Here is a 21235-nt window from a genome sequence, read left to right as displayed (position 1 = left end):
TCCCGGATAACCGGCTTAGAAAATTGTCCCTGGCCTGTTCTCAGTCCCCAGACGGCATTGCTAGGGGACGTCCTTTATCGCCAACGTGTGGTCATGGTTTCGAAAGTGAAATTCAACTTAAAAAACAATGTAAGCCTAAGTAGGAAGGTGAGGCGCTGTGAAGCGACCACAACATGGACTTCACAGCCCGAAAGAAATAAATATTTGGGCTGTTCAGGCTTCAGGTGCTCCCCAGCTCAACACGGATCTGAGCTTTTATAGGTTTTTTTTTAAAATTTGTATTAACTGGAAACCCTTTTAAAAACAGTGGCCGCCATCGTCCGGTCGGGAAGTGCTGCCGTGGCTCCGCCGCGCCCCACTTCTCGGTGCGCGCTGGGGGGACCGGAACCGGAGGCGCGCGGTGTCCTGTCTGTTGGGTCCGGTCCCCCCAGCCCCGCGGCACAGGGCGGCTCCGCAGGGAGAACCCCCCCCACCCCCCAGGGCCCCAGCGAGGCTTGTGGGGACCAGAAGGGGGTTCCGGGAGGGAGTGGGTCGGACCCGGGGCGAGGGTCAGGGGCCGTGAGCGGGCGGGCCCACGCCCTTCCAGCAGACCCGTCTCCGCCTGCCCCCGTGGCGGCTCTCGGGCCAGGCTGGGGCGCCCCTTCCGCTCCCGGCTGCTGGGCGGCTCGTTTCTTCCTTTCTCCACCCCAAGGGCAGGGAGTTCCTCCTCCCCCGCCCCCACTGGCTTCAGAAAGGCCTTCTATCGGGGGAAGAGGGAAGGACCAGCAGGGCTTGGCGAATTCAGCTGTTGTGCTCAAGAAGGAAATTGTGTCTGGCAGACACTAGAGCCCATTTCAAGACTCCGAAACCCGTCATTCGAATGAGAGATCAGATCCTCCGAAACCGCAGTCGGCTCCCAGCCCAGCCGCAGGCAGGGCTGCGGGGGCTGCAGGCCCGCGGCCGGGCCCTGAAGCCCCAGTGACAGGCGGCAGTGAACACTCCCATTATTAGAAGGTTGGCAATGAGGAGGAAGCCAACTTTTTCCCTGAAAGATTTTGTTTTGTTTTTAAAGATTTTATTTAGAGAGGGGAAGGGAAGGAGAAAGAGAGGGGAAACATCAGTGTGTGGTTGCCTCTTGTGCGCCCCCTACTGGGGACCTGGCCTGCAGCCCAGGCATGGGCCCTGACTGGGAATCGAACCGGCTACCCTTTGATTCACAGGCCAGCACTCAATCTACTGAGCTACACCAGCCAGGGCTCCCCCAGAGATTTTAAAGAATGTATCCTTAGAAGACGCTTGAAGAACTCAGAGAATTTTCTCTGTGTCAGGTTGCTCGACCTTTGCACGTTGTCCTGAGGGCTGACTCCAGCTGCTGTAAACCAGGCTGAGGGCCCGACGGTCCTGGTTCCAGATCTGCGGCAGGAAACTGGGGCTCGACCTGGTGGGGCTGAGACGTGGAGACAGGAGGTGGTTTGCGGGGGGGCCTAGCAGGCTGACCGGTAACCGGCCTTCAGGAAACGTGGGGGTGACAGGGGCCAGTCCCCTCCGGCAGCAGAGACTGTGGGTGAACAGGCTGCAGGAAGGCTGGGTGTGCGTTCCCGTCCGGTCGAGCCCGAGGCCGGCGCTCGGCCCAGTGCGGACCCCGGGCGGTCCCCGAGCGGTCCCCAGCCTGGGGCCTCGGAGCGGAGACTGTTTCCTTTGCTCCCCTGTCGGCCTCCCCTCCCGCCCCCACCCCTGCGAGAGCCCTGGAGGAGCATCTGGAAAGCCGGACCGGCAGGCGGGCGCTGCAGGGTGAACGGGGGCGTGCAGTGCTGCTCGGAAGGTTCTGGAGGAACCGGTGACTGTAAGCGTGGACGCCCTTCTCCGGTGCTCACGGACCAGCCGCGTGACCCACCTGTCACAGAAGACGAAGGACCGAGGGCCCTGGACCGGAGCCCCGCTCGCTGCCCGCGGTGCGCGTGGGGCGGTGGCCCTCCGGACGCCAGGAGCCGGGCGTTCCTCTTTTGTGGATCATGCTTTCGATTTCTTTCTTTTTTTCGAATATTTGCTCAGGTGCAGTTTCGTTACTGTCATTCCATGTCAGTCTCAGGTGTGGTCAGACAGCCACAGACTGGGACCCTTGCTGTTCGGACACCGTCGCCCCTCTGCGGGGCGGCCCAGCCTCGGGCCCCAGGGGTGCTGCCGGGAACCGGGTGTCCCCGGGTCTGAGCACCGGCCCTGCCCCTGACGGCTCCCGGGAGCCGGGGACACGGAGGACCCAGCTCTCCGCAGGGGAAGGAGCCGCTCCGCCCCAGCGGCACCTGGTTCACTCGGCTGAGTCTGCATTTCCTCCTTTTTTTTCCTCACACGGTGGGGCCAGCAAGGGGCCGGGAAGGGCAGGGCAGGAGGGGAGCCGTGCCCAGGGCCTCAGGTGTCTCTGCCCCGGGTGGTGGGGTGATCTGGGTCACGTGTCTCTGCGGCCGTCTCTCTGCAGCTCGAAAGCCCTTTGAACCTTTCCTTCCACGGAACCTCGCCTCGTCGTTTTCCAGAGGTCGAGTGTGGCGGTTACTGCTTCTTCACAGCTTCCCTTTCTTCGAAATGTTTGATTTAAACAGACTCACCGAAGCCCTGCTTCACATAAACCGGCGCTCACCGGGGGTGAGACTTGGTTCCGTCGTCAGGATCGTTTCCTTCCGCGACAAAGCCGCTGACATCTGACCGCCGAGTGCGGCCTCGGCGTGCAACCCGGGATGGCGCCGCACCTGGGATTCCCACGGCGCTCTCACGGGAGCTCTTGGAGACCCCACCCCCGGCAGCGTTCAGAGGCCTGGGGACAGCCGACGCGAGGGTCCCCCGCTCCGACGGACGCCCACCCGGGACCTTGCTGGGAGCTGCTCTCCTGCGTCACATCCCGATTGCAGGCGCCTCCCTGACACGTGAATAATTACCGCGATGAACGGGGCACGCACTGCGTATTTCTCTGCGGGAAATTTGGAGTGAAACCCTTCCCACTGGATCGGCATCAGCCGCTTGAACTGCACCTTTTATCCCCGCCACGCCCCGGCCCCTTGAGAGTTTATCTTCCTGGAACTGCGCTGGAGATAAGGCAGGACTGTGTTCCCACGCTCTCGCCTGGGAACCGCGGCGCCTCTCATCTCTCGGGCGGCCCTGTGTGCTGTCAGGCACGTCTCGGCAGACCCCCGCAGGGGACGTGCACGGAGTGGGGGCGCTCCGTGCAGTTATCCGAAGGAGCCCCCGGGGAGGTGAGGGACAGAGGCTGGACTCTTGTTTTGATCTCAGAAGCCGAGAGCTGCGTCTGCTGGGGCCCCAGGAGGGGGGCGGCCCAGGAAACGGCCCCGGGAACGCTGCCCAGGCCGGAGGTGGCCCTGACTGACTCCCGGGGCTGCCCTTCCCCAGAGCGGGCGCCCTCCGGCCTCCGTCGTCCGTTAAAGTTCCTTCAGGTCGATGTTCAAACTGAGAGCATCTCCACGGCGTCCAGTGCAAAGCTCAGCATGAGTTTCCTTCTTACAAGAGTAGCCACGCCCCCGCCTTGCCTTTGCCTCCGTCACCCGGGCCCTGAGATCCCTTCGAGCAGGGACCCCACCCAGCCGGGGGTGAGAGCCGCCCCGAGGGCCCCCTGGGGCGCAGGTGCAGGCTGGGTGCGGGTGCAGCTGGAGGGGCGGGGAGCCGAGGGCGAGAAGGGGCGGCGAGGCTGCGAGAATCCAGAGGGAATCCTAAGCAAACAGAAGCTGGGTTCAGTGTGTGGACGCACCCACGGCTCGGCGGTGGGCCTGCCGGCCCCTCGTGGGTTCCGAGGCTTCGTCTGCAGCCCCGAGGAGGAGGAGGCGGCTCCGAGAGCCCGGGGGAGTTTTCGGGGCCCTGCCCAGACGGGGTTTGGAAAGCCGCCTCCGCCGAGCGTCTCACCGCACTGAGCCCCGGGAGCGGCACTGAAGCGTCTGGACGCACGGCGGCGTGTGGCAGCCTCATGGACTCACCCGCGTGTCTCCTTTCCGGAGCGTGCCGGTGGTCACGCTCGTGGCGGGTGGAGACGTGCTAGAGGCCGGGAGAGAACGCAGCGGTGGCGTTAGACGTGCGTGCGTGCCGCCCGGCGAGAAGGTGCGAGGGCTTCGTCCCAGCCCTGGAGCTGGTCGGCCCCTGACCCCAGCCCCGCCCGCCCGAGCCCTGCGGGCGGGCGGTCCTCCGTGTGGGGGCGAGACCCGCCGAGTCCCCATCGACGATGGAGGAGGAACCGCGGTCCGGCCCGGGTCTGAGCTCAGCAAAGACCGAGGACGGCCGTCGGACGAGGGCCGGACACTCACCGCTCTCTGGTCACCGGCCTTCACGGTCAGAGGCAGATGCGGCCCCAAAGGCACAAGGACCGAGGGTGCTCTAGGGGGGGTCCTCCTCTCGCCTCTCCCGGGTGCCTCACTGCTGGTCCAGGAGCAAAGGGGCGCCGTGAGGGGCCTCGGTCTAGCCCTCGCCGCTCTCCCCACCGGCGTTATTTTTGCAGCTGGCATCGGCGCTGTCTGCGTCACCGGGCATGTGGCGTTCTGCCGCGCGGGGCACCATCTGTCTCTGCCTGCTTCGGGAGCGTTGTCGGGAGACTCGCTGGAAATGAAAACACTCGGCCAGAGTAGTTGTCTCTACATGGTGGGGTCGCGTGTCACGCGGGGTGATGCTGACACCGGCCAGAGACACTCAGTCCTCCTCCCGCCGCTCCCCAGGGGCCACGGGGAGCGGGAGCGGGACTCCAGGGGCCCCCTGCATGGCCTCGCTTCCTCCTCCATCCTAGAAAGCAGAGCGGCTCCCTTTCCTGGATGGGTGACTCATTCTGAGACTTGCTAGAAGTTCGTTTCGGTTCCACGTCCTTCGAGCTCGAGCTGCAGGGGTTTTGTAGGGAGGCCCGAGAGAAAATGTCTCCGGCACAGCCAGCTGGAGACGCGCGTCCAGAGGTCAGCGCTGGCCGCTGCCGCCGACGGGCTTCCTTTCGGACGCTCAGCGAGGCGTGAGCCGGAGAAGGTTTCCCTTCCTGCCGCCCTCCCCGCCCCCCCCCCCCGCCCTGAGCCCGCCGCGTGCTAACGTGAAGTGCTGTCTTTCCCCCTCTTCGCAGACTTCGGGCTGAGCAACTGTGCGGGGATCCTGGGCCACTCCGACCCGTTCAGCACGCAGTGCGGCAGCCCCGCCTACGCCGCGCCCGAGCTGCTGGCCAGGAAGAAGTACGGCCCCAAAATCGACGTCTGGTCCATGTGAGTTGCCGAGCTTGTGAAACAGGGCCCCCCCCACCCCTCCCCCCTTCCCCACCCCCGCCTCGGCCCGGCCGCCGCTCCCCCCGGCGGTGGCGCTGGGGTGTGTGCTGGGAGGTTTCAGGTGGGACTCGCTGGCACGGGTGCTGAGTGACTGATTCTCGGGGCCCCGCCTCCCCCCTCTCCCTCCGGGGCCCCCCCCCACACTGCTGGAGAGGCCGTTCCCGACACCCGTCCAGGTGCCGCGGAGGCAAGAGCACAAGCCCTGCACTCGCGGAACTCACGTCTTTCTGCTGCTTAACACCCCCCCGTGGTTCCCCCACCAGCACCCGCCCACACTCAGCCCGTGCCGGTGACGGGGGCCCGGGGCCACACAGGCTGCCGGCAGGGCCCGTCTGCCCCGGCGCCCGCCCCGCCCCCCACCCGCGCAGCGCTCACGGCCCGCAGCTGCGCTGGCCTCCTGGCCTCCTGGCCTCCGTCCCGTCGCCCCGTCACCCCGTCGCCGGGCTCTGCACACCTGCTCCCTGGCCCCGCAGGCGACCCCAGCTCTCCGCGTGGCCTGTCCGGCCCCCCATTCCAGTTTTCCCCCAGGGCCGCCCTGCGGGGGCCGTCTCTGCGTCCCTGTCTCAGGGGTCCCCCCCCACCCCGCCCCCACTCCGTCTCCTCGCCGTCTCGCGTCCCTCTGGCGCCTCGGAGCTCAGCACGTCCTCGCCCGTCGGCCCTCTGGGTCTGACTCCCCGACGCTGCCTGAGGGGGGACCTCCGACTGGCCAGCCGACCACTGTCCACCACGGGGCGGGGTGCCCACTGGGGCCCTGGTTCCTCCCGGGACCCAGGTCCCTCACAGTCCCCCCGGCTTCACATGTCGGTGGCCCGGGGAGTAGACCCCTCACTCTGGGGAAGTGGCTTCAGACAGACAGAGCGGGGGGCTGCTGCCGACGATGCGGAGGCTGGAGATGAGAGGGGCTGATGGGAACCAAGGGTGAGCTGTTCCAGAACATTCCTGGAGCTCCCCGGCGTCTCCCACGCCGCCGCGCTGTGTCCGGGTGGTGGGAAAGCCGGAGCTCGCCGCGGCCTGGCGTCTGGCAGGCCCTGTGCTGTTCACTGTCCACGGTGACCTGGGGAGGCTGGGCTCTCCGTCAGCCCCGCTTCTCGGAGGAAGACACCGATCGTGCGAGGGACTGATGAAGTGTCTCAAGGTCACGGGGCTGTGGGGGGGGCGGGCAGCTGGCGGTCTCCAGGGTCTCCAGATGGAGGACCGGGTCTTGACCGTGGTGTGTGCGCCCTTGCTCGGGCCGCGGGGCTCGTCAGAGGCCACTGTCCCCGGCCCCACCCCCCACCGTCCTCCAGCTGACTCCGGTCTCCCGCCCCCTCCCTCCTCACAGCCCTCCGCACAGCCCTCCGGCCAGAGGTGTTCCCTTTCCCTGGGGTTTCCTGGGGGCCAGTTGCCCTGGGCCCTCCTGCCTCCTGCAGGCTGGCTTGGCGGCCTCCCTGGTCTCCTCACGTCCCTGATCGCTGCCCTCCCGGCCCTCACCTGTGGTCACTGCTCACCTGCTGGGACCCCTCCAGCTGCAGGTTGAGGGGCAGGGACCACCCAGGTCGTTCTGGGGATTCTTCGGCCCCTGGCACAGAGCCCAGGCCAGAGAGGGAGGGAGAAAGGCAGGTGGGGAGGAGGGAGAGACAGAGGAGGGGGGACAGGCCTGTCGCCCAGGCGAGCAGAAGGACAGGGTCGGAGCTGCAGTTGGCAGAGGAAGCGACTGAGGCGCGTGGCCGGCGCAGGGCTCCACAAGTGGGAGGAGCCCCGCGGTGCCGGTGGACGTCGGGGAGAGAGGACGTGGACGTGGGAGTCGGGTTTGGGGGCCACGGAATTCCCCGAACCTCCCCCCTACCCCGGAAAGTCCAGCCTATCAGCAAGGGGCACATTAGTCAGGACCCCGCTCCCATCGCCGACCCCTGACCCCCAGGACACAGACAGAGGGGACAGGGGCTGGGCAGCCGGAGGAGGACACAGCGGTCAGCCTCGTGCCCCTCGCCCTGCCCAGGCCAGCTCTGCCCCCTCACCGCCCCCCACGGGAGGTGTGGCTGGGCTGCCAGTGACCCGTGGGGTTGCTGGCAGGGAGCAGCTGCGGGGGGCCCTGGTGACCCGGCCGAGCTGCTGACCACAGACTCCAGACGGGCACCAGGGGGCCTCCTCGTCCCCCCGACCCAGCCCCCGGCGGCCACCAGCCCAGCAGCGCCGGGACAGGAAATGAAACGCGCTCTTGGTCCCCTCTGGCGCTCGCGCCTCCTGCAAGTGTGGGGCATGGGGCTCCCCTTGGCCCGTGCTTGTGGGCCAGATGAACACAGATGTTCTTCCCTTAACAGTGCACCCATTTATGCTGAGTGGGAAGCTCTGAAAGGGACAGATTTTGCACCAAAAAAATGAGGAAATAAGGCGGTGGAGAGTGGGGAGCCTGAGAGACCAAGAGACTCAGGGGTGTCGTGCACGTGCGGTGACAGGGAAGGGGGCGGGGACACGGTGACCGAAGGGGAGCGGAGACTGGGGCCCGGAGAGCAGGCGCCGGTTTGCCCCTGGGGTCTGGCTCTCCAGGGGACTGAGCAGTAACACCGTGTGGTCACCGGTCGTCATGGTGACGACGGGGCTCAGCCTGTGGAAGGGGAATCTCTCCAGCCGTCCCTGCTGGGGCCGGCGTGTCCTCAGGCCTGGGGGTGAGGTAGGAGGGGGGAGTCCCGGGCCTGTCACGGCCGTGGGAGCGGCCTGGGCCGGGCAGCCAGTGGGGCTCCCGTCCCCTCTGGGCCACGGTGGGTGGGAGGGAGCCGCTCACCCCGAACATGGGTCAGTGCTGCCTGAGGGTCCGCTTCTGGCTCAGCCCCTCGGCCGAGTCCTTGGACGGGGAAGGGACCCCCTTCAGTGACCACGGACGCCCTGCTTCTCCGTTTCGGGGGCGGGTCTGTTGCCACCCGCTGTGACCCGGGAGCAGAGACCGCACCCAGAAACGGTGGGGGCGAGAAGGGGGACGCAGGTGCAGGAAGGGTGGACACAGCCCAGGGCCAGGGGGCCAGGACACGCCTCCCTCCTCCCTGGCTGCCGGCCTGCTTGGGCTGGGCGGGGGCCGCTGGACGCTTGTTAGCTAACGTCCTGTTTGCTGGCGTTTCCCCCACGAAGCACATACGCCGAGAAGGCCGTCCACAAAGCGCCCAGCAGGCCCTGCTCCTGGGCCTGGTGCCTCCACGTAGCACACTCCAGAGGCTTCGCTGGATGGTGCTGCGCCGCACAGGTGCCGGCCCTAAGCCGACGGTGGTGGCGGCGTGGCTCTGGAGGCCCGGGCGGGACCTCCCTCTGGGTGGACCAGACACGGCAGCCCCCGGTCTGTCCCGGTGCCCCCAGTCCCTGTCCCCCGGTCCCTGTCCCCATGCCCCTCGGTGGGAAGTTGAGCTGGAGACACTCCCTTTGCTCAGCCCGAAGCTCCGTGTGTGGGTCCATCTGTGAGTGAGCTCTCCCTGGAGCAACCTGCCCGCCGCCCCCGGAACACTCCTCAGAGGGGGCGGGGTGCTGCGTGACCCGCGCCCAGGTCGCAGGCTCGGCCTAGGTCAGGTCTACGTAGCGCTGTGATGAAGCCTGATAGAGCGAGGTCCTGACCCCCAGCGTGGCGGTGTTTGGAGGGGGGCCTTGGCGGGTTAGGTGGGGTTAGGTGGGGTTAGGTGAGGCTGCGCACGTGGAACCCGGGGGCGAGATTACTGTCCTTCTCAGAAGAGAGTGCAGAGAGCTCGCTCCCTACAACACGTGAGACACCGTCACACAGTCCGTGAGCCAGGGGGACAGCTCTCCTCCTGACCTGGGATGCCCGGCTCCGGCACTGCGGGGCATACAGGCCTGTCGGTGAAGCCACCCTGCCCGGGGTACTTGTTGCGGCAGCCCGGACCGCCGAAGCCACGGGCTTACCCACATGTCTCCCCGTGAGCACACGGGGCAGCCGGGGAACACAGTGCGGGGACACCCAGGCCTGCCATCCGGGTCGGGTCGGGTCGGGAGGGCATCCAAGGCCAGCACAGCCCGCACCTGCGGGTCCAGGTGGAGTTCGCCGGGCAGAGGAGCAGAGGGGCCCTCCTGGCGAAGGCGGGGAGGCCACCACTGCTCTTAATCTCGGAGAAAACGGGACGCTTCAGAGCCTGCGGCGGGGATTGATTTTCCGCGCTTTGTTTTGGGAGGCTGTGTCTGAGACGAGGTCGGTCTCTGTTTGGGGCCCTCGCCTCGGCCGCCAGCGCTGGGCACGGAACACCCGGCGAGAGTGTAATGTACGTCAAAGGCTGCTGGGAAGACGGGGGACGCGGAGCCGGTTCTCTCTCCGGTCAGACACTGTTGTCACCAAACGTCCCCTTTTCCTGCTCGGAAACAACCACAGTGAAGAGTTCGTTTCCCGAACCGAAAGCGAGCGCCCCGCTCCCGAGGGCTGGGCCCTCGGCGGACAGACGGGCCTTTCCCGGGGACCTGAGCCTGAGTGAGGGGCAGAGCCGGCTAGTCCCTGGGAGAGGAGGCTCTTCCCCGAGACCGGGGCCCCGGTTCCCCTCCTGCGGTGGCCCCGGACCACCCAGGGGAATGGAAGGCGGTGCCTGCACCTTGGGGGGCTCCACCGTTTTCCAAGGTCGTTATTTTCACCTGTGGACCACGTACGAACACCTTTAAAATCGTTCACCCCCTTCCTCTCGTCCAGATGCGTGAAATATTTACACCTGCATCTCCAGTCAGCGTGGAGCTTTCGGATACAAAAACAAAAATGTTCACTCTGGTGCAGTGAACCTTTTTTATTGCTAACCGACTTCTCCTCGGAGTGGCGTACGCGGTAGTTAAAAAAACTTTAATGCAGATACACCTTTTAAATGAAAAGAATCAAAATTAACTTCATTTTCAGAACGTTATCGAGCTCGTTGAGAACATCGGTGTCTCTCTCGGGGTAAGGAAGAGGGACATTGAGAGTTCTGGCCCTGAAAGGTAGGGAACCACAACCACAGCTGCTCGTGGCTGTGTCGGGGGCCCTGGGGTGGGTGAAGCGTCTGCGTGAGGCCCGGTGCTCGTGGGGATGGCGCTCAGACCCCCTCCCGGCCTTGCCGAATCTGCTTCCCTTCGTGGGGCGCTCTGCCCCAGGGCGGTCCTTTGGGTAGACCAGTTGGCCGAGAGGAGTCCATCCAGACCTGGCTGGTAATGGAGGAGGGACATTTGGTCCGGGGCCCGACTCTGCTTCTGTGAAAGGGTGACGCATGGCAGGACGTGCAGACCCCTCAAAACGGGGGGTGGCAGGAGGAGGAGGTGGAAAGGGGGCACCTGGGCCTCCTTTTGGGTCATTTAGGGCTTTTGACTTTCAAGAGAGAAGCTGGTTTTGGCTTCTGAGACTTTTCAGTTCCAAAATCTAAGACTCACTGTGTTTGTGGTTGGCACCTGCATTTAAAGTAGCAGAGGGGAAGGAAGAAAGGAAGGGGGAAAAAGTCTTACAATCCATAAAAAACAACTCCTTTGAGAACAGGTGAGTCAAGGGGCAGTCATGCCGCCTGGGGTGTTCCGTGTGGACGGAGCTCCTCCCGCTCTCGGGCCCCGCCCCCCCAGCACTGGTGTGGGGACTCGGCGCTGCTTCAGGTGCAGGGTCGTTTCAAGGTTTTCCGAGGCAATTTCTTTCTCGAGGAACCACACACAGAAGCCAGGGGTCGGCGCGAGGTCCTCTCCGCTGCGTCTGGCACACGGGGGCAGTGTTTGGGGACCCTGCCCGCCTGCCCACCCGTGCGAGGGGCTCACCAGACCCTCCGCCTGCCCGCAGAGTGCTGCCCACGGCCTTGTCCCTGCGTCTTCTTCGGCGAGCAAGGTTGCTGTCCGAGTTTTGTGGACCAGAGGCCCCAGGAGCGAGGGGGCAGGCGCTCCTTAGGGTTCTGTGACCCTTCTGCTTGGTGACAGACTCCTCCCAGGGAACGGAATCCTGGAGTCCGTTTGGTCAAATTCCCAGTGGGAGTTACCATGGAAACCAGCCTGGGTCCCGGTCAGCCCACAGCGGTTCTGGCACCATTAGGACGGGCACCTGCTGCCTGTGTGTGTGGTCCCCGCCGGACGGCGGGCTTGGCAGGCGATTGAGCTTTCTGTCCACTTCTGCAGCTGGCGGGTGACGGGGAGACGAGAGTGTCCTGCCTCGAGGACGCCCTGAAGGGACACTTTCCCGCAGGGTTTAGAGGTGGCCCTGCCAGGTCCCTGCCTGGTATCTGCCGCTGTGGCGTGACGGCCACCTTCCGTAGTGTCCCTGCTGCGTTCTGCGCCTGTGGCAGGGACCCCCGTGTCCCCTGAAGATAAATGGAAATGCGGCGTCCGGCACAAATGACTCCCCTTTGACTACAAAATCTTTCATTACAAAACCATGAGCATGCCATTCTGTAACATAACAACATCCCACGCAGGCACGCCACGGGGTCCCGTAGGTGACATGTTCGCATTAAAACAAGAAATTATCGCGCCCACGGCCCAGCCCCACCAAGCACACTTGGGCAGTCCTCCCTTCTGCGGGGCCCTGTGCAGAGAAGGTCGGGGACCCACTCTGGAGCACACCGTGCTGGCTCCCCCCGCTTGGCCCCCCACCCCCCACCAGCCGCGTCACCCCAACCCCTCCCCCTCTGTGACTTTCCGGGCCGGCCTCTCAAACGGTGAAAAGGAACAGAAAGGTCATAGGTCAGTGTTCTTCAAACAGCGTGCGGCCGCCTTCTTGTAGAGGAGAAGCATTCTGGGTAACCCCTCTCCTTCCCTCGTTATTTTTATTTAGGTTTTATTTGATGTTCACGAACATAAAATTAAACTGCTTGTATTTACGGCTCTGTGCAGACACGAACCCAAAACCACTTACGAGTTAACGACAACCGGGTCTGAAAGGGCCCCCGGGTGCTCCGAGGGGCCGCGGTGGCCGCCCGCCCCGGCTCCGCCCGTCAGAGCTGGGGGCTGTGCGCAGCCTGGGTGCGGTCCTCGCTGCCGGGCCGTGGGTTCCGGCTGGGCGGCCTGGGACCACTCACCCTCGTCCCCCTCCCGGTGGCTCGCACGCTGGTGCGTGGCCGAAGCTCCCGCCGGGCTGTGAGTGGGCTCTCGGCCCGGCCCCGAGCTCTGGCGTCGGCAGGCCCGGGTGGGCCCGGGGGCTTGCGTTCCCGAGAGGCTCCCGGTGCGCTGCCTGCAGACCACACTGTGGAACCACCATGGGGCTCCCCGTTCCTCCCCACGGAGAGAAGCACCTGGACGGACCTCACTGACAGGCCACCCCTCCCCTCCTCCCTCATTAGCTCGGGACGTGATATGTTTTGGCAAAAGGTGTGGGCGGTGAAACGGGAAGAAGCAGGATGCGACGTGGGGGTGCACGAGGTTGTGCGGGCGTCCGGGGGTCCGGTGCGGCTTTGCTCCTGAAGCTTTGCTCCCCGAGTTACCAAGGAGGGGAGGGAAGGTGGAGCTGAGAGCCCCTGGGATGTGCCCAGGCGCCTCGGTTCCAGAGACGCTGTGTGGGGTGGGCGCACCTTCCTGGGGAGGCAGCGCAGGGCACGTCCCAGCCTCGGCAGCGTGAGGGACGGACTTGAGGCCACGACGGAGGCACGACAGGTGAGTCCGGCAGGATCACCTGGTGTCGCCCCCCACCCCCTGTGATGGGAAGCCCCCCTCACGCATGGGGTCGCACTGAATGGAGCCGCTGCACTGGAGGCTGGAGACAGCGGGGCCAGCGGCTGCTCGTGGTCCCCAACAACAGCGCTGTGGGGTGCTCAGGGGTTTCCACCCGTTAGTCAGTGTGTCCAAGACCCCTCTGGGTGCAGACGTTACAGCTGGGGACCCTCCTAGCGTTCCCCGGTCTTGATCTCCCAGACCCTCCAAAGCGAGGATGTCTGAGTCTATGCCCAGCACACCCAGAATGCAGCGCCACCCCAGGGTCCTAGGGGGTCTCTGGCCCTCGTCCTCCGTGCTGCCCCCCAGACGGGCTCCGCCCCCGGCTCCCCAGGTCTGCCTCCCTCACCACGGGTCACCCCTCTTTCCAGGACCCCGAAGCAGGGCCGTCCGGCATCTTCCTGCCCCCTCCTCATCCATCAGCACCCAGAAGGGTTGCGCTCATCTGTCTGTTTCCTCGTTGATCCTGTCCCCCCCAGTCCAAGAAGGCGGGGCCTTGTCTGGTCCCCCAACCCAACAGCTGTACCCCGCCTGGGGCAGAGAGCCAGCCGCTGGAACCTGCGCAGCGGCTGTGTGTGTGTGTGTGTGTGTCTCCCAACTTGGCTGCCAGTGACGATGGTGCAGGGCGCGTCCCAGCCCGCGTCTGTGGTCACGGTCACGGAGGAGGCATGGCTGGGCGTGGCCACTCCTGCAGCGGGAGGGCTCCGATTGGGACGCGCCTCGGTGGCACGGGGCCCCCAGGGTCTTCGTTCACTGAAACCCGTCTCGTCCCGTGGGTCTTGTTGTGACTGGAAATCCGACGGCCGGTTTTTGAAGCGTGTCTCCCTGGGCACTCTGGGACGTTGGAGGCCTCCTGGCAGGCAGACACTTGGCCCGGCAGGAGATCTCGTCGCGATGGTGCCGGGCTCCGCCGTCGGGAGAACAGACGCCCTCCGAGGAGACGCTGCCGTTTTCCCGGCTGGCTGTGGAGGGGAGCGGAGGAGCCCGCGCAGAGGGGGGCGTTCCCCCCACGCCTGAGAGACTGGGCCGGGCTGGGGGGCAGAATGTCGTGGTAAACCGTGACCTAACGAACAGGAGTGGCTGGGAGACACCCGGCCCCGCAAGGAGTTCCCCTGGTCCCAGGCCCGGCCGGAGGTCCGGGGAAGAGCAGGGTCCAGCGCTGGGTGGGGCTTCGTGTCACGGGCTGAGCCATCACCAGGCCTGCTGGCGGGGCCGTGACGTGTGCCCCATGCAGGTCCGGGCCCCCCCCCCCCCACTCCGCCTCGTAAACCACACCTGGACGATGACCGAGGAACGACCAAACTACGTTTATTCAAGGCTCCTACCACACCCCATGTTTTCCGAGTGCCTTGGTCTGGACTTTCCTTGCAGACGGGAGGGGCGTGGTGTGCCCCTGCTTGGGGCAGCTCTCGGGGACCCGCAGACCCCTCCTCTCACCGCCACCCAGCACCCAGGCCACCACAGCCACACCCTCACCCTCGCCCCGGCCTTTCCCCTGGGCAGTGTCTGGGTGGGGGGTGCTGCGCGTTCTGGAGGGTTCTAGAAGGGGCAGGACGGACACGCCCCGGGGGCCTCACCGGGCGGTCTCCTCACGCTGCGGCGTCTCTCTCCAGAGGCGTGAACATGTACGCCATGCTGACGGGGACCCTGCCTTTCACCGTGGAGCCCTTCAGCCTGAGGGCTCTGTACCAGAAGATGGTGGACAAGGAGATGAACCCCCTCCCCGCGCAGCTCTCCACAGGTAACGGGCCTGCCGGCCGGGGCCACGCTCGGGTGCGGGCTGGGTCCGGGAGCGGGGGCGTGAGGACCCCCCCTCCGGCGGCTGGAGGTCTCCTCCGAGAACGGAAGCGAGTGTTCCCGTCGCCGCCATCCCCCCTCCGCCCGCCCCTTTCCCACCGGGGCTCCGAGCCCCTCACCGCCTCATCTGCCTGCAACCCACGCAGCAGAAGGGTCTCACCGTCCCCGTGGCGGAAGTAAAGGCAGGCGCCACGGCCTTGGAACGTGCCGTGTCGTGAGGCCGCCCGCGGGACGCGCGTTCGTGGTCCGTGTGTCCGTGCCGCGCCCTCCTCGGCCAGCGCACCGGGAAGGGGCGCTCGGCCCCGAGAGCTGCCTCCCACCGTGCTGGTCAGGAAAGACGGCCGGGCGAAGGGTGGCGACAGGCGGCCCCCGACTCCGGTGGTGGGGGCAGCGGGCGCGCACTCCTCCTGTCGGGAGGGGCTGTCGAGAGGCCCGTCGGGCGGCCGTGCGGTTCCAGCGCGGCGCTCGCCAGGCCTTTGCCCACGAACCAGGGCTTCCTCCAACCCGAGTCGCCGTTCAAGCTTGCTGAACGCTTGGACAAAACGGTCTCCAGCGCTGCGCCGGCCTGGCTGGTTGCGCTGGGTGGGCCTGGGCTGCTGCCGGCCTGTTCCGAGCCTGGGACGATGTGGGGGCCGTGGAGGAAGGACCAGAGGGGCAGCGGGACCTCCCTGGCCTGGTGGGACGGGTGTCCCCCGGCGAGGGCCGTGTGAGGGGGTCTGGCTTCCAACGCCTTCCCCGCTGGCTCCTTTCCGAGTGCTCAGACCCTGCCGCGAGGTGAAGCGATTTCTCTCCACTGTCTGTCACCCCTCCGGGCTGACTGGCACAGGACACCGCTCCGAGGGCGTGGCCGCGGACCGGACCACAGGTTCCCCTGGGAAGTGCAGGGCACCGGGGCTCTTGGTGTTCTCACGTGCCAGGTGCACCTGCTGAGCGGGCGTCTTGGACTCCTCGGACCTGTGGCGCCTGGAGACCCAGGGAGCGGACCGGTGCTCGGTGGCTTGGGGGGCGGTCCCCGGCATCTCGTCTCCACGGTGCAGTGGGTGCAGCTTGTGACGTGCGTGTGGCCGGTGTCCCCACAGGAGCCATCACCTTCCTGCGCTCGCTGCTGGAGCCCGACCCCGTGAAGAGGCCCAACATCCAGCAGGCCCTGGCCAACCGCTGGCTCAACGAGAATTACGTGGGCAGAGCGCCGTGTAGCGTCGCCTACCCCAACAGGTGAGTGGGGGCCCTCCCCGGGCGGCCCTCCTCTGGCTGGACGGGCCCCTCCGAGGGCCCTGAAGAGTCCGGACAGGGAGCTGTGTGGGACCCGGGACGAAGCCGCTCTCCCCACCCCCACGCATGCAGCCCTGACCAGCCCCACTCAGGGCCCAGGAGCAGGTGTGGATGGACACAGTCCCCCTGCCCCGTGCACCCTGAGCGGTGCCTGCGGAGGGCGGGTGAGGCTGAAATACGGGCTTGTCCCCCTCGTGACACCTACTACTGAGGGACACCCTTCCCAGGGTGCACCTCGTCTTCACACGAAGGGACCCTTTAGACCAGCTGTGCCCAAGGGAGCGTGTGTCTGAGTGTGTGAGCACATGTATGTGTGAGTGTGTGAGTGAGTGGGAGACCCACCCGGGCTCCTCCGCCGGCATCGGTGGAATGCCTCTCTCTCCTCCAAACGACCCTCTGGCCCTGCCTCCGGGCGTCTGGGTGGGAGGGACGGACGGTGGCAGGCGTCTCTGGCTCCGGGCGGCGTCTCCCTGGGGCTCTCCCCGAGAAGGCTCCCGGCGCGGATGCCTCGGGGTGGCCTCTGTGCGGAGGGCCCCGGCGTGGGGACCCCAGCGGCACCCTGCTCACGTGGGGGGCTGCCCGCAGCCCCGAGGCCGGCCCGCGGGGGCGTTTCGCCGACTGCTCCCCCACCGGTTCGACGTGCGGCTGGAGCCGGCGCGAGTGAGGGAACAGGGGGGCCTGACCGTGGTCACTCGAGAGCCAGCGTGGGGGCCACCTGGGGCCCCTGGCTTGTCCTTCAGACCGGAGTGTCCTGCACCTGTGAGGACGGGGTGGGGGGCAACAGGCCAGGGAGCAGTGTCCCCTGCGGTCGCGTTTCCAGGCTGCCCAGGAGGGTCTGGACACTCCCGTCAGGCGCTGGCTTCTCCACGGGAGAGGGGCTGGAGGGGTCTGTTCTGGGGAGGGAGGTCTGGAACGGGGTGTCAACCTCGTGTTCACCGGGGCCCACGTCAGCCTCGCGGCTGGTGGCCTGCAAAGGACCGGATGTAATTTGGGGGACTGTGTAAATGTAACTGCTCCTTGACTGTTAAACAGTTGAAACTGCACTCGGCCCTTTGAAGGCGCCCACAAGGCCGATGGGGCCCCCAGGGAACACGAGTTTGGCCCCCCTGGTTTAGAAGAACCTAAGGGGGCATGGGTGGGTGTTCCTGGGGACCACATCCACGCCGCCGGGTCAGACTTACCCCGTGGCAACAGACGAGGGGGCCTCACCCACTCGTCACCTGGGATTCACACGGGGTCCAGGCTCCTGGTGGCCCGGGGCACCCGGGACCAGACTGCTGGTTCCCGGCTCGGGCTCGGCTGGGCCAGCATCAGAAACGGACCCTGAAAGTCACCCCAGCTCGGGACGGAGAGCGCCGCTGGGCCAGGCCTGCTCGCCGGCGCCCGGGGGGAGACGGCACGCAGGTGCGCTCGACCACCGCCAGCAGTCCAAGGCGTCCCTCGGCCAGCGGTCACTGTCCCGACGAGCTGCTTCGGTCCAGTAACACGGCAGCTGTCGCAGGAAGCAGACCTGGTGTCAGAAAGAGGCCCCCATTCACTGAAGCGTCGCTCCCAAAGAGTCACCCTGGGTGGGGTCTCCTTTTGTACTTTCCCCTCAGGTTGCGGGCGGGCTTTTGTAGATGAAAACTTGAACTCCAGCGTCCTGTGCTGGCTCGGCCAGGTCAGGGCTCTTGAACTTGGACTCAGTCCCAAGTGTAAGGCTGCGTGGGAGGCAGTCGGGCAGGCTGTACACACAAACGGCCCGGCCTCGTGGTCCAGAGACGGGGCTCTCGCGTCCTGTCGACGGAGGGCCTGCTGCCCCTCCTCTCCTGGAGGCCGCGCTATGGGTGGGTTTTCGGGGTGTGGCTGGAGCTCTGCTCTCGTTGGGGGAGCCACAGCGTATTCACCGTCTTTGTTTCGAGAAGCGCTGGAGGTGGGGAGACAGCGACAGCTACTCTTCTGGCTTCCCCAGCCCACAGATACGCGCAGTAGGAACTGAGCCCCGAGAAGGGGCTGCTCTCGTCGTAAAGTGTGTTCTGTTGCTTCCCAACCTGCCTCGCCCCAGGGCCCCAGGCTTAACTATTCTAGACGTCGTCAGTGTTTGCTGTCGGGGAGGAAAGAGAAGAAGGGCCCCAGGTGTCAGACCTCTCGTCTGGGAAGCCGCTGGCCCGCCTGCCCGCCCGTGCTCTGTGGCCGCCCGCCCGCCCGTCTCCGAGGCGGTGCGCGTGGAGCTGGGCCAGCTCGCCGGGGGGCTGGGCTCGAACTGGGGGGGCTGCTACTTCCTGCCCCTGGGGCCCCGGGTGCGTCAGGTCACCGCTGTGGGCCGCCTCTCTTCGTCTGTGAGTGGGGGGATAATGGTGTCCCCCACGGGAGCGTCGTGGGGGCCGCGTGGGGTCCTGTCTCTGCCCCTCGGGGAGAGGCTTGTGGGGTGAGTGGATGGGCGAATGAGCGAATGAGTGGACGGATGCGCGGACGGACGCCGGTGTTTCTGTGGCTCTCCACCCCGCGGAGTGCAGCTCCACAGCCCCCTCCTGCACAGGTCTGGCCTGTCTGCGGAGGGCACCCTGCTCGCTCTGCAGCCGGGCCCCCAGTGTCCTACTGACGAACTCGTGAGCTCACACCGTCCCTTTAACCCCCCTCTGGGCCGGTTCCTGAAAACCCACTTTATTACCTGACTTAAACCCACCTGAGTGTGGGCTCCACCCATGTTGGACGAGTGCAGGGGAGGAAAGAACATGGATCATAGCAAAACCTGGGACCTCCGGTGGGCCCAGACTGCGGTCCAGGTGTTAGGAAGTGCGGAGGGATGGCTGCCGCCCGCTGGGCATGCGGACGGGACTTAGGACGCACACTGGGGCACTGCGGGAAGGAATGCAGGATGGCTGGGATGTAGAGTAGGAAGGAAGGAAGGAAGGAGAGGGGGAGGGGGGAAGAAAGGGGAGGACGGGGGGAAGAAAGAAAGAGAAGGAAACTCAGTGAATGAAGCGTTAACCTCGGCCCACCCAGGCGCTGGGTCCACGTGGGGAACGACACCATTTCCTCCGCTTTTCCGTAGAAGGACCTTTGTCACGGCGGAAGGGCCGCGAGCGGCCGGGGCGGTGGCCCTGGGTTGCGAGCGCAGGCGTGAGCGCCGCTCTGCGCAGCGGCCTCCCCGGGCGGGCGGAGGGGTGACCGCGCCCTGTGCCTCCGCCGCAGGATCTCGCTGGCCGACCTGAGCCCGAGCGTGGTGCTGCACATGACGGAGAAGCTGGGCTACCGGAACAGCGACGTGGTCAGCACCGTGCTCGCCAACCGCGCCTGCCACATCCTCGCCGTCTACTTCCTGCTGAACAAGAAGCTCGAGCGCTACCTGTCGGGGGTGAGTGGGGCCCGCGCGGCGTCTCCCCGTGGGTCCCCTCAGTGACCGACCCTTGACCTCGGCGGTGACATCAGACCCAGGGGAGGCTGAGGGTCCCAACGGGGGGAGCTGAGAACAGCAGCAAACCTGCCTGGTGGGGCTGGGGCAGGGGGCACGCTGTCCGTCCGAGGCGTTTTCCCCGTGTCCTCATGCAGAGTCGGGCTCGGGGCAGGCTGCCGGGACCCCGGGGCCTCTTCTCCCTGTGGCTTCTCCTCTGCCTTCTGGCTGCCACTTCTTAGCACCCTGGGGTCCCCGCCGGAGGCACTGGGGACCTGTGTGGCCGTCGAAGCTGGGGGTGGTGCATTGGGAGACCCCCGTGCCCATTTGTTCTCCAGAAGAGCGAGACGAGAGCCGCCGCCCGGCCCCTGGCTGCTCTTCTCCACGGCTGCGAGTCAGGGGGCAGGTGGCCTGTGCCCCCGTGGGGTCCCGCAGGGTCCCACCACCGGGGTGGGTGGCGCCCTCGCCCCGTGGTCACCTCCATTGTGCCGCAAGCAGCTCCCGTGCCCCTGGGGCTGCGATTTACACGTGTGGTGGTGGGCGTTAGTCTTGACCGAATCAGCTCTCTTTCGGCGGACAGTGGCTCGGAAGGAACTCCGCAGGGAAGACCCGGTCGAGATTCGGCGTGTCAGGCACCCGTGGGCAGCTGGGCGCTGCTCCCCGCTGCCTCGACGGAGGGCGCCCACCCTGTGGGCGGGGCGCCGCGAGGCCCGGCTGTGGGGCTGGCCGCTGCCGGGAAGACTCGTGAATGCACCACAGAGGCGAACTTCTAGCAGGGGGTCCGACCTCTGGGCGCCTCGCGGCCACCCGGGAAGAAGAAGAGCTGTCTTTGGCCACACGTGAAATACATTGTGACACGTAATCACACACAAAAATCTCCTCATGTTTCAAGTAAATGTACGCTCTTGTGTCGGCCGCATTCACAGCCGTCCTGACCCGCATGTGGCCCTCGGGCTGCGGCCGGACACCCCTGCAGTCCAGGGTTTCTCTGGGGCTGTTTGAAAGGTAACCCTAATATTTCACAAAATTCCCCTGCAGTAGGCTTGGAAACCTTTTCTTCCCTCACCTGAGGGCCTTTTCCCCCAGTGGTCTGAGAGAGAGAGGAAGGGCAGAGGAGAACCACTGATCGATCTGTTTCCTGCCCTACGTGCCTGGGCTGGGGGTCGAACCGGCAGCCCTTGGGTTACGGGACGCCGCTCCAGCCAGCTGAGCCATCCCGGCCGGGGCGTGGCAGCCGTTCTTGAGGTTTCTGTTTGAGAGATAAAGATGGACGCCCTTCCCCGACCGGGCAAACGGCCTCCTCTGCGCCAGGGCAGCGATGAGCCACGGCGTGCCGGGAGACAGGACGGGTCAGAGTGTGCCTCTGCAGTGAGTGGGCCGGGGAGGCGTCCGGGAAACACCGCCGCCCGGACGGCGGACCTTCCCGGGGGTTCGGGGGTTCGGGGAACGGCCGGGCGGGCGAGAGGACAGGTGTTTCTGAGCCGAAGCAGCCTGGGGTGCTCACTTTCGAACGACCCACAGAACGCCCGTGTTCGCTGGGCCGCCCAGGGAAGGATGTCCCGGGAAGTAACTCGCTCAGGGGGGCCGAGGGCCTCTAACAACCAGGGCGGCTGCAGTGGAGGGGGGCGCTCCGGGAGAGCAGAGGGCGGGACCAGACCGAGGGGCGGCCGGGCGGGCGCGTTTGGAGCCGGTGCCACGGCCGGAGGGGGGAGCAGTCGAGGCAGAGAGACGGAGCCCTGGCCCCGGCGCCTGGTTTCTGTCACTTGTCACGGGACAAGGAGCGGCTGAGACCCTCTCCTCCGACCGAGGCTCCGGCCGTTCCGCCGGCCGCGACGGGGAGCTAAAGGACAGGTCGCCCTCGCAGCCGTCTCTCGTTTGTGTCTTCTCAGAGGCTTGCGTGTCCCTCCTGTCTTTCCCGCCGCTTCCCGCT

The 21235-nt window shown here is 66.2% G+C and overlaps 1 protein-coding gene across 3 annotated transcripts in view; it reads left to right on the top strand.

The window, feature by feature from the left end:
* The window catches only part of HUNK (hormonally up-regulated Neu-associated kinase), a 61224-nt gene that overhangs the window by 28929 nt on the left and 11060 nt on the right, over positions 1–21235 (top strand). For all 3 annotated transcript variants that reach the window (XM_045852750.1, XM_045852752.1, XM_045852751.1), the window contains exons 4-7: positions 5069–5204; positions 14477–14604; positions 15740–15875; positions 19107–19269. In XM_045852750.1, the coding sequence (XP_045708706.1) occupies positions 5069–5204; positions 14477–14604; positions 15740–15875; positions 19107–19269 (563 nt within the window). The remainder of the gene's footprint in view (positions 1–5068; positions 5205–14476; positions 14605–15739; positions 15876–19106; positions 19270–21235) is intronic.

This window comes from Phyllostomus hastatus, unplaced genomic scaffold, assembly GCF_019186645.2.
Source record: "Phyllostomus hastatus isolate PE091 unplaced genomic scaffold, TTU_PhHast_1.1 phas_contig_948, whole genome shotgun sequence".
Taxonomy (NCBI): Eukaryota; Metazoa; Chordata; class Mammalia; order Chiroptera; family Phyllostomidae; genus Phyllostomus; species Phyllostomus hastatus.
This window is presented reverse-complemented; position numbering and strand designations above follow the sequence as displayed.